Here is a 12,224-nt window from a genome sequence, read left to right on the forward strand (position 1 = left end):
TCACAGCAGGATGGGCAGAGGGGGTGGCAGTGGGGACAGGGGGGACAGTGGGACCCCCAGTGTGTGGGGGGGTGCCTGAGGGGGTTGGGCTCAGAGTGCTCGGGGTGGGGGTCCTGGGGGGGACCGTGCTCGTGAGGGCTGTATGGGTGGTGGTGGGACAGTGCGCTGCGTAATGGGACCAGGGGTGACCGTGGGGTGGGGGCACAGCGTGACACTGGCCGAGGGGTGAGGGGTGGGGACGGGGTGTGGCCATGGAGGTGACACTGGCTGGGGTGGTGGGCACAGCGCTGGTGACAGTGGCCGTGGAGGTGACACCGGCCGGGGTGGTGGGCACAGGGCTGGTGACAGCGGCCGTGGAGGTGACACCGGCCGGGGTGGTGGGCGCAGGGCTGGTGACAGTGGCCGTGGAGGTGACACCGGCCGGGGTGGTGGGCGCAGGGCTGGTGACAGCGGCCGTGGAGGTGACACTGGCCGGGGTGGTGGGCGCAGGGCTGGTGACAGTGGCTGTGGAGGTGGCGGCAGGGCTGGCTGTCCCCGTGGGCTCGGGCCGCCCTCCCTGCAGGCCGATGTTCAGCACGCAGTCCAGCTCCTGCTGGGATTGCTGCTGCACCCAGCTCACCACCAAGGGCTCGTGCTCGTGCTCCTTCAGCTCAGAGAGGTTTTCCCCCAGCAAATGTTTCACGTCGATGACGCTGAGTTTCTGCAACACACACAGAGCATTCCCTTGCCCTCCCAGCCCCAAACGCTTTGCTAACAGGGCTGCAGAGCAACTTAAACTTTCTAAAGGAAATGTATAAAGGTGAGAAAGTGGAGAACTGGTGATTTGGTTGGGCTCTGACCTCAGCCCTGCCTGCTCAGCCCTCAGCCAGCCCTGCCCTTCCCTGGGGAGAGGGACAGCAGCACCCCAGGGCTGTACCTGCAGTTCCTCAGGATTTAGGGCGAGGAAGGTGCCCAGATCCATGTTTATGGCCACACCAGCATTAGCCAAATTCTTCAGATCTTCTGCTGGAGCTCCACCTTAAAGAGAGCCCAGGGGACACCTGGAGATGTGCGAACCCTTCCAGCACTTCGGGGGAGAGTCTGGGGAGGTTCTGGAGACTGCCAGGCCTGTCTGTGGCTGAGAAGAGACCCTGAACCTGGCGTTGGGAGGGAGGGTGGAGGGGAGGCACCTACCCAGGTACGGCTTGATCTGGCAATAATAGGAGCCAGGGGTGCTGGCCAGGCTGGCAAAGGCCTCCCGGGCCTTCCTGTAGAGCTGATCCTTCTTGGATTGGGAGCATGAAGAGATGTCCAACTGCCCAGCAGTCCTGGAAGGGGGGCACAGGTCAGCTCTGATGCCTTCAGTTTGAGCTTTTCTGTTTCCCAGATTCTGGACTGCGCTGGTACATAACTCTGAGCTCCACAGAAAGTGTCAGCAGTTCTCCTCACAGCTCAGTCACACAGAACAATCCTTTTCCAGCCCCAGAACCAAGGACACCGCTGCAGCTCCAGCCCCAAAAAGTGCAAACAACAGGGAATGGAGGAGAGCAGTCTGGGAGGGTGGGCCTGCATCACCTGAGCTGGAATTGGACAATGAACCCAATATGGAAATGGACCAAAACTTATCCAAGGGTGAAAACTCCTGACCCATTGTCCATCTTGGGTATAGCCATGGCCGGGCTCTTGTGCTGCCCAAGGTGAATCCTTTGAGGCCTTTCAATAAATCCCTGCTTTATTCCTTTAGCTCTGCCCAGCCTCTGTTCCAGGCAGACTCTCAAGGTGTCAGCAGCACCCCAAATTGCAGATTAATTGTTCTGGTGCCTGGGAGGGATGAGGGGGATATCCCTGCTCATGGTCCTGGAGCTCAGGTAGGGTCTGGGATTGGGACACAGCCACCCCACTGTGCTGGTTGGGACTGGGGACATCCACAACAGAGCTGGGGCTCTTCCATCACCTCCCCAGAGCCCAGGGCCTCTCAGGGCTCAGCAGCAGCCCCAAGAAGCAGCTCACCCGATGGCTGCAGCAGGGATCTGCTGGATCTGCTCTTCCTGCAGGTTGCACAGGCGCCTGCCTCCGATTTCCTGGAGCAGGGGCCCCGTCAAGGAGCCCCCCAGGGCCAGGTACCTGCTGAGCAGCTGCTGCACCTGAGGGACACAGGGCACGTGGGAGGCACAGACAGGGATGGGAGATGCTCCTGGGAAGGATGGCAGTGCTGCCAACCCCCCAGAAAACCCCACAAAGCCTCCACCCCAAGCTGGGCTGGGACAGGGGCAGTCCCAGTTTGGGTTCCTCACCATCCATCCCTTTCTGCTGCCATGGGTTTACCTGGGAATCATTCCACTTTCCTCCTGAGTCGCTGAGCAGGGCTGAGAGGGTGTCACTGGATGTCACCTGCCACTGGCTGATCTCCTGCTCTGTGTACAGGCGGGACAGCGTCCCCAGGTGCCTCAGCTTCTCCTCCGGGATCCCTGACCCCTTGAAAAACTGTGGGGCCCGGCCCACGGGGCAGGAAAGAGGGAAGGGAAAATAGGGCAGGAATGAGTGCAAAGGACCCACTTGGGCACCTTCATCTCTGTGCCCACTGAGCCCTGTTCCCTGCCCATCCTGGCTTGGCCCATGCTGCTGGGGGGCTCCTGCCCTGTGCCACCCCTTACCTCATCCACCTTTTTTTTCAGGACCAAGTTAGCCTCTGTGGTGAGTGGCAGCTCCAGCACAACCTCCAGGTTGTCTACTAACACATCATTGCTCAGGCACAGGTCGAGCTGGTCAAGGTCGAGCTGGTTGAAGTAATCAGGCAAGAAGAGTAAGATTATATCCTCGATGTTGCTGGCAGTGATGGGCTTGGACTGGCAGCCTGAGGGCAAGGAATTAGTCAGGCAGAAGGTGTGTGATCCCTTCCCACCTGGCCCTGCTCCTGCCACAGGGCTCAGAGCCCCACTGGAGGACAGGGAATCACAAAAACGTGGCTCAAGCCATGGTGGATCCTGCTGCAATCCCCTGGTCCCCAATCCACAGAGGTGCCTCATTTGCTGTAATTCCCTAAAGTCATTCCAGAAGAACCTGGTGATGTTTTGCAGCCCACTTGTGCTTTGTCCTGTTAAAATCAGCTCAAACTGCTCCATGTCCCCTACAGGAGCATCCTCTGCTCCTGCAGCATCCTGCCCTGGGGACTGTCCCACTGTCCCAGCTCCTTCCTGAGTGCTGCCACCGCATCCCTGCTCCCAGGTACGAGCAAACCCCCGCCCCGTGCTTCAAGGACATTTCCCCACTTCCCCAGTTTGTGGGAATCCCAGATTTCTGCCTGGTCCAGCCGGGATCTCCCAGACCCTACCAGCCCCGGGCATTGTCCCCTCCCAGAGCTCTGGCCTGGCCGCAGGGAAGGGAAACACTCACGGTCGGCGCTGCGCTGCAGCCGGGGCTGGGAGGCGGCCGAGGCTGCTGCGAGCGCCCTGAGGAGCATCAGGGATTTCTCCCGCTGGGAACGTCCCTGGCTGATGTAGGCGGCAGCGATGCTCCTCCTGAAACCCTCCCGAGCTGCCTGCGGGGACACAGCGTGCTGGGACCGGGGAATAGGGACAGAGAGTGCTGGGACCGGGGAGCACAGACACAGAGGGTTCTAGGACTGGGGTACAGGGACAGAGGGTTCTAGGGCCGGGGTACAGGGACAGAGGGGTTCTAGGACCGGGGAGCACAGGGACAGAGGGTTCTAGGGCCAGGGTACAGGGACAGAGGGGTTCTAGGACTGGGGAGCACAGGGACAGAGGGCTCTCGGACCGGGGAGCACAGGATCATCCTGGGTCCCCCAGCCTCAGAGCTGACCTGCCTGATGGTCATCTCCCCCCGAGGAGGGAGGGACCTTACCTCGGCCACCAAACTCAGCGTGGTCTGGTTCAACGCCAGCACGAGAGGCCCCAAATCTTGCAGAGTCTGTAAATCCCAGCTTGAAGGATCCCTGCGGCAGCAGGAGCAGCTCAGCATCCCTGTGGATCCCCACCCCTCCTGTTCACTGCCCACCCTTCCAGGAGCAGGAAGGCTCCTCACCCGTACGCGGTGTCCCCCGAGAGGAGCAGGGCATTGAGGGCGTCCTGCTGTACCCCTGTCAGCGCCGGGCAGAGCTTCAGCTTCTCCAGGATGTTGGGATGCGAGGCCGGGATGGTGCCGGGCTCCAGGTCACACACCAGCGCCTCGAGGCTGTACACGTGGGGTGTCATGAAAATACCCCCTAAAATCAGTGCCGGGGTGCTGCCAACCCCACGGCTGGGTGGGTGCCCCCATATCCCGGGGTTTGGGTGAGGGACAAAACAGGAGCGCCAGGGTTTCAGCCGGGGCGAGGCTCCCGCTGCAGCCGCGTGGAGGAAGGAGAATTCTCGGTGTGTTTGTGTTTCTGCAGGAGCCCAGCCCGCTGGAATCCCAGCACGGAACCGGCTGCACGGGGCTGTAAATCCTCCCTGCCCAGTGACCCGGCACAGCAGCAGATGTGGGATAAATGCAAATTCACCCCGCCGGATCTGCCGGGACCCCCCAGAGCCCCCGTCGGGGCTGGTACTTACTGGGGATGCTCAGCGTTGGACAGGACGGCTCCAACAATCAGGGCAGCCTGTGGAGAGGATGGGGGATGCTCAGCCCCGGTAAGGAGAGGGAAGAAGGGATCTGAGATGCAGGGAATGGGAGCAGCCAGGAGCTGCAGCAGCCCCTGGGTGATTTATGGGGACAAAAGCCACCAGAGCCACTCTCAGCAGCGGGGACACTCACGTGGGTCTGTCCCTGCTTGCCTGGAGCTGGGTTTGGGAGCAGGGCATGGAGGGGAGGGATGGGACAAGGACAGGGCCACGCTGTGCACAGGGGGACAGCAGGGAGGTGGTGGCTGTGCCGCCCTGGAGCTGAGCACTGAGGGAATGGTGGCACCTCCAGCTCCAGCTGGGGAATTTTGGGAAAGCCCTGGCACGGTGGGAGCCAGCAGAGCCGGCAGGGACTCACCGCTGTGGCTTTCACCGGGTCTGTGGAGACACCTGCAAGGAAGCAGGAGCAGGTTAGGAAACAACCCTGGAGCATGAACGGCTTGTCAGGGCTGCTCCAAGCAGCTCCAGGTTTGAAGTCTGGGAAGAGCCTTTCCTTTGCTAATTTCATGTTTAGGAAATGCTGCAGATCACTATGAAGGGAGCAGCCCTCAGCCCCGAGCACCCCCGCTCCCTCCAGGAGGGTGTGGAAGACAAAAAGGGATAAATCCATCCCTGGAAATTTGGGAAGATGTGTCCCTGGGAAAAGCCTGCGGATATGGAGGGGAGCAGGAGGCAGAGCCCTGGCAGGGCTGAACCAAGCGGGATTGGGATGAGGAGCAGCACAGCTGGAGCATCCCTGGTGCCAGGGACTGCCTGGGGGTCCCGGGGCAGTTTTTGGGGACAGGATGTGACTCACGGAGGCAGAGGGTGACGGCTGCCAGGGCTGGGGCTGCCCACACCATGGTGCTGCTGCCAGGGGTTTGTCCTTGGAGCAGGTCTGGAGAGCTGTGTCCAACACTTGGATTACTGGAGCTCCTGGGGCTCAGTCTGTCACCTGGGGCAGGAGCTGTTCCACACTCGGGGTCAGAGCTCGGGGACAGCACTGCAGGTCCTGGGGCTGAGTCTGTCACCCAGCCCTGGGGCTGGAGCTCTGGGGTCAGGGGTCTCACCGTGCCCACCCCATCTCTGTGGTGCTGCACAGACCCACAGTGACCACAGGAGAGATTTTAAATCCCACATAACAGAAAACAGGACTTTTCCCACCCGTTAGTAAAAGAAACTCCACAATTGTCCTGCAGGGACAGGGTCCCCCTCCATCCCCCAGCTCCCCACCAGCACAGACTGGGAGAAATCCAGTGTAAGGCAGTGGGGGAGCCCAGCAGGTGTTCCCCACCCCTCCACACCCCTCACAGGGATCCCCTGGTAGAAAATCAATCCCTCCTCCTCAAATTCCCCCAGGGCTGCCCACAGCAATCCGTTATCACTGTTTGAACTCAACACAAGGCATTTTCCCCCCATAATCTCATTTTTTCCCCCCCAAATCTCATTTTTCCCTCCCAAACCCTACCGTGGCTGTGTCGAGCTGTTCTCCTCCCCCTCGGCCAGGGGGATTTGGCTCTGGGATGGGAGGATTCCCCCGGGAAGGTGCTGGCGGGGCTGGGCCAGGGGCTGGGCAGCGCTCGGCACTTTATCTGTGCGGGGTGGGGATGTTGCTCCGCACAGGGGGTGTGACGGGGCAGTTCCTCAACTCTGTTTTGTCAGGCTCCTTTCCTTCTCACTGATTTTGATTTGGGGCTGTTTCCTACTTCTCATAAAGGGTCACTGAGCTCTGGGTTCAGCTGAACTGAAAGTGAACCCAGAAGGAGTTAAAGCCTCTGGTTTGGGAGTTTCTGTGCTCCTGAGGGGGATTAAGGTGCTGCCGGTGAGGGGAAACCCTGTAGAGCTGCTCAGGGGTTATTTTATAGGGCAGGTAGGGTGCAGAACAGACCGAGCCCAGTGATGGGCTCAGCACCCTCTGGGAGGTGTCTCCCCTCTCCTTTTTCCCTGGATCACAGCCAATCCCATTCCCTTTTTTACAGCTTTTCCCCTGATCATGCTCCAAAATGCTGTTGAGCACCTGTCACAAAGGGGACCAAGACCAAAGGAATCAAATCCTTCCTGAGGTTCTGAGATGACAGCCTGGAGAAGCTGTGAGCACAAACTTTATCTGAGCATTTATCTTGGGAAAAGGGAAGGGTGGCTGGGCTGGAGCAGGGCTGCACCCCCCTCTCAGCCGGGTTTGGGGGTCCCAGCCCTCACCAAGGGTCCCTGGAGCTGCTGGCAGTATCAAGAGGGGTTTGTCACCCCCAGCCCTGTCCTGTCCCCAGCCCCATCCCCTAACCGGTCCTGCAGCCCCAGGGCTGGGTTGACGCCCATGGGTGTTGCTGGTTTCTATTTTGGAAGGATTTACTGTAAAAATAGCTCCTGTTGGGACAGTAAAATTACAGAATGCTATGAGGCTGCTGGAGGGACACAGCCCCTGCCCCAGGCTGGCTGGACAGAGGTGGCTGGAGCAGGAGGCCAGGGACACATCAGGGCCACTCTGGGGGTCACCGCGTCCACTGTGTCCCTGTGGAGATCAAAGCTGGCCCTGAAACCCCCGCGGGAGCTGCCACTGGAGGATCCACCCTGAACCCGAACATGTGGAGGAACATCTGCCCCGGGCTGTTCCTGGGGACATTCCCAGGTCAGCTGTGAGCTCTGACTGCAGGTCCCTGTGCCAAGAGGGCTGGCAATGCTCCTCTCCCTTAACCAGCGTCCCTCTGCCCATGTCTGGTTCATAATCTTCAAAAAAATCTCCCAGTCTTAAAGACTGCAATAATTCCTTGGGTCTTCAATCGGTTTTTACTCTGCTCCAACCGGAGGAATGAATGTCCCTCACACAACCATCCTGCCCCTCACACAACAATCCTCTCACACTCAATCCTCCCTCACACAACAATCCTTTCACACTCAATCCTCCCTCACAGAAAAATCCTCTCACACACAACAATCCTTTCATATACAACAATCCTTTCACACTCAATCCTCCCTCACACAAGAATCCTCTCACACTCAATCCAGCCCCTCACAGAACAATCCTCTCACACAACAATCCTGCAGCTCGCACAACCCTCACTCAATCCTCTCCCTCACACAACAATCCTCTCACACTCAAAAATTCTCTCACACTCAAAAATCCTCTCACACAATCCTGTCACACTCAATCCAGCCCCTCACACGACAGGCCGGCCGGGTCGGAGCCCCGGGGCCGCTCCCGCGGGGCCGGTCCGGCCTCATTCCCCTCATTCCTGGAAGCCCCCGGGAAATGGATGCAGAGAGCAGACAGTGAAGGGCAGAGACACGTTTAATACAGCAAATACACCACAACTGGAACTGCGGAGTGCACGGGACATCACAGCCACAGCACAACCCCAGGGCACCGGAGGAGCCCCGCGGGCAGGACGGGGACAGGACGGGGACATTGCCCTGGAATGCAGCCTGGAAGGGCGCCTGGAAAACTCCCTCTGCAGGGTAAGGAAAATTCCCTTTTATCTGTGGCGCTGGGGAGAAGCAGCACGCAAAGGCTGGGCTGGGGTGTGAGGGCTCCTCCATGCAAACACGGCAGGCTCGGGGCGCCAGCCATGTCCCATGTCCCCACCCCTCACCCCGGCGCTGTTCCCGGCAGGGCCCGCTCCCAGCGCGGGCAGGGCTGGGTCCCCCCTGTGTGAATCTCCGCTGCCACTTTCCAGCACCTCCCGTGCGCGTCACCCCGCGAATCTTCGGCAAACAGGTTCCTTGTGTTCCTTCCCAGCTGCGGGACCTGCCCGGCCCTTCCCGGCCACGGGGCCTGGCAGAAGGACAAGGGGCTCCTGCTCCTCCTGCCCCCCGAGCCCCTGGCACCATGCCTGAGCCCACCGTGCCCGCTCAGTGCCCAGGGCTGGCACCTCCGGCCATCCCCGCCCTCCAGAGGTGGCACTAAGCCACAACACGAAGGGACACACGGGACAGGTGATCCAATTCTCCCCCCACCCCCCGGGGATTTTGGTGACTTGCAGGGTGTGTTTATCCACAAGGAGAGGGCTGTGACTTTTTATTCCCCCTCGGGGTGGGAATATCAGCTGTGTGAACCCCATCAGGTGTGTTTTCAACGGGATGGAGCTGGTGACATGACACTCTGGGTACATGCTGACGTGGTGCTTGAAAGCCCTGGGACGGGGCTGTGTGGCTCCAGCTGTCCTGTTCTCCTCATTTCCAAATGTCCCCCAAGGGCTGCAGAGGATGAGCAGGGAAGGGGAAAGCAAAGCAGGATGACCAGCAAAGCAAGGGCACTTCCAAAGAAATTTCTTGGCATCTGTCAAAGCTGAGCTCCTGCCTGCTCTTCCCATCAGTTCTCAGCCTTTCTTTCACCTTTGTCCTATTCCTTCTGTTCCAGAGCTTTCCCGAACTGCCCAGCTGAAGGACCTGCCTGCAGGACCCTCTGGAAGCCTGCCAGGCAGGAGCCACCCCATGGGACCTACACAGGACACTGATCCCTCAGGTGGGTGAGCAGAAAGGGACTTGTGTCCTCTGACCTGTCTCAGCAGGGATAAAAGCAGGAAAGGCAGTGCTAGAAGGAATAATAAAATCCATTAAAAAAGCTTTGGGCTGCTGGCTCTCCAACTGCATAAGTACTAAAAATACCTCATTCCTGAGACCACCCGTATTTTACAAACCCTAAAAGACTAAATTCTCTTCCTAGAAAATTGAAAAAGTTTAAAATCCATTGGTATCAACTCCTTCACCTTCACCAAACCTTTAAAAACTGCCCAGGTGGGCTGAGGGAGGGAGGAGGTGAGGGGCAGGGACCTTTCCATGCCCATCCCAGTCCAGTTCCACAGGACACCCTGGGACTGGGGGACTCTCAGTGTCCCCAGAATGTGCTCCAGCCCCCAGTCATGGCACAGCGGCTGGAGTGAGGGAATAGGGGACAGGGACACTGGAGCTGCACCCAGCACCTTCTCCCCTCCCTGTGCTGGGCTGCAATTCTGCATCCAAGCATGGAGAGGCTGTGGGAATGTCCATGGCAAAGGCAGTGCCCAGCTGTGCCTGAGCCCCAGGACAGGGATGGAAAGCACTGGGGTCACTCTAAGCTGGAGTAAAGTGACACTGACTCTGCTGCTGAAGCCCAGGATTGGGAAAGGGACATCCCGTGACCAGACGGATGATGGGCATCACAAAATAACCCCACCTAAACCCCTCCTACAATCCACCTGATGCCAGCCCCAGGAGCGAGGGAAGCCACAGAGGGAGTGCAGGTGTGGAGGCAGCGCTGGGCTCCGTGGGGACCCGCTGGGACAAGGCTGGAGCTGGAGATGCAGGGATGTGCTTTGGGCTCACTCCAGAGCCCACTCAGCTAGAGATGCAGGGATGTGCTTTGTGCTCACTCCAGAGCCCACTCAGCCAGCCACTGCTCACACTGCACCCGCTGCTCCTCTGTCTCCTCCCTGCTGCCTTCACCCCCTGCTCCCTCCCCTCTGGCAGCTTCCCGGCTCTCCTCCTCCTCCTCCTCCCTCTTGTGTGTGCCCTTGTCCTTGAGCTCCTGGATGATGTCCTCCAGCCGCTGGGTGACGTGCTGGGGCACCCAGTTGCTGTCCATGGCGGTGACGAAGGGGTCGGGTGCGCACACCTCGATCAGCTCCTTGCCGGCGGGGATGCGCAGGTAGTAGGCGTGGAGCATCATCCTGTAGGGATTGCTGTCCTGCCTCTGGCTGTAGGTGAAGTCCCCCACGATGGGGTGGCCGATGGCGCTGCAGTGAACCCGGAGCTGGTGAGTCCTCCCTGGGGGAGAGCGGGAATCAGGGACAGGGAAATTCATGAGTGCCTCCTTCAGGGCATGGTGACAATGCACCTAATGGCATTTGTCCCCCTGAGCTCGGCAGGTCTCAGCTTCCCTCGTCCAGCTCTGCTCCACGTCAGAGCTGCCCCTGTCCCCACCTGTCAGTGGCTGCAGCAGCACTTTGGTGACGGGGTCTCCGCTGTAGGATCCATGTTCCAGCACGATCAGCTCCGACTGGCACGGCTTGGGATTCTCACAGCCTGCAAGGAGAGCCAGAGGGGGTTTGTGATGCCCCAGCGCATCCCTGAGGGCATGGGCAGAGCAGGGGATGGGGCTGCTCACCCTCTGTGCCCTCGATGCACATCATGTGGGTCATGCCCTCCGTGGTGTTCTTCCCGATGGCGTAGCGGATCGACATCCGGCTCTGGCTCACGTGGCCCCTCACCTGGGGACAGGAACGTGCACACTGAGCGCTGGCATGTGCTCCTCACCCACCCCCCATGACAGGAATCATGGAATTACAGAAAGGATGGGGCTGGAAGGACCTGAAAGCCCATCCATCTCCCCAAGCCCAACTCCTTCGACATTGCCCTCACCCCCATCCAAGCTGGCCTTGGACACATCCAGGGATGGGGCAGCCACAGCTTCTCTGGGCACCCTGTGCCAGAATTCCTCCCTGATATCCAACCTAACCCCACCCTCTGGCAGCGGGAAGCCATTCCCTGTGTCCTGTCCCTCCATGCCCTTGTCCAAATCTCTCTCCAGGTCTCTTGGAGCCCCTTAAGGCTCCAACTCTGAATCTTTCTCTTCTCCAGCTGAACAACCCCAACTTCCTCAGGGCAGAGGTGCTCAGGCACACCAGAAGCCAAGGCAGGAGGTGGCAGGGAGGGCTCACCAGGGCCAGGTAGGCTTTGGTCACCAGGCGCTCCTTGAAGCACTTGTAGGCACTTCCTGCCGCCGCTTTGTTGAGTGCCACACACAGGGCCCCGCTGGTGGAGAAATCCAGCTGGTGGCAGAACCTGGGAAGGACACGGGGGTACAGGAGCATCCTGGGCAGCTCAGGAGTGTCCCCAGCTGAGGGCAGAGCCCAGGCGCTCACCTGAAGCCGTAGTAGGTGTCGGGGTCGGCCAGCTCGGGGAAGCGGTGCTTGAGCTGGCTCTGCAGGGTCAGCGTCTCGTACCACATCTTGCTGTCGATGCGCAGGTCCCAGTGCTTGTTGACCACGATGAAGTCGGAGCTCTGGTACAGGATGGACAGGTTGTCGATGGTGCCCGGCTCCATGGCCAGCGCCCTGCGGGGCAGAGAGAGCGAGGGGGAATCGGGATGAGGAACAGCCAGCTGCGGGATGGGCACAGCAGCCCCGGACACACGGGCCGGGCAGGGCCTGGAGACGGGATACCCCAGCAGGGAACGGACATGTACCGGTGCTGCCGAGGTCACCTGCAACCCTGCTGTCACCCTGCCTGTCCCCACGCTCACCGGTGTCACACCGTGCGGATGCAGGTCCCACAGCGGCGCGGACGCTACCGCAGCGCTCCGGCCGCCGCCATGCCGATGTCACAGCGCACGGCCCCGCCGCTGTCCCGCTGTCCCGGGCCGCCCCGGCGCCACGCGCGGAAGGCCCATGCCCGTCCCGTCGTCACGCGTGGAGGCCTCGCAGCGCCGCGGCGCTGCCTCTGCCCATCCCGGCGGCGGCCATCGGCCTCGCCCCGCTCCCCGCTGCTGCCCGGCCGCGAGCGCGGCGGCTCCGCCGGAGGGCACGGGACAGAGGGGAGGGGACAGGGACGCGGGGCGGGGACACGCGCGGCGGAGAGGACTCCGGACCGGGCTGAAGTGATCCGGGACGGGCGGAGGTGACCCGGACCCGGCTGGGGAGCCGGACCCGGAGCCGGAGCCGGCTGGGGGACCCG

At 60.6% G+C, this 12,224-nt stretch overlaps 2 protein-coding genes across 2 annotated transcripts; both read right to left on the reverse strand.

The window, feature by feature from the left end:
- On the reverse strand, window positions 1-6,120 carry LOC115909271 (mesothelin-like protein). The gene is made up of 14 exons (XM_030958444.1): window positions 6,046-6,120; window positions 5,395-5,483; window positions 4,957-4,988; window positions 4,530-4,576; window positions 4,021-4,170; window positions 3,841-3,931; window positions 3,373-3,517; window positions 2,634-2,833; window positions 2,305-2,463; window positions 1,990-2,123; window positions 1,174-1,307; window positions 917-1,017; window positions 206-700; window positions 1-75 (listed from the first exon to the last, which is right to left on the reverse strand). Exons 2-14 carry the CDS (start codon window positions 5,438-5,440, stop codon window positions 1-3), a joined length of 1,809 nt encoding a protein of 602 aa, XP_030814304.1. The 5' UTR covers window positions 5,441-5,483; window positions 6,046-6,120.
- A 1,731-nt stretch (window positions 6,121-7,851) lies between these two features.
- RPUSD1 (RNA pseudouridine synthase domain containing 1) lies at window positions 7,852-12,224 on the reverse strand. The gene is made up of 6 exons (XM_030958533.1): window positions 11,794-12,224; window positions 11,414-11,605; window positions 11,210-11,333; window positions 10,657-10,759; window positions 10,473-10,574; window positions 7,852-10,316 (listed from the first exon to the last, which is right to left on the reverse strand). The coding sequence occupies exons 2-6, from the start codon at window positions 11,593-11,595 to the stop codon at window positions 9,919-9,921; spliced, it is 909 nt and encodes a 302-aa protein (XP_030814393.1). The 5' UTR covers window positions 11,596-11,605; window positions 11,794-12,224; the 3' UTR covers window positions 7,852-9,918.

The sequence above is a fragment of the Camarhynchus parvulus genome, chromosome 14 (assembly GCF_901933205.1).
Source record: "Camarhynchus parvulus chromosome 14, STF_HiC, whole genome shotgun sequence".
NCBI classification, from domain to species: Eukaryota; Metazoa; Chordata; class Aves; order Passeriformes; family Thraupidae; genus Camarhynchus; species Camarhynchus parvulus.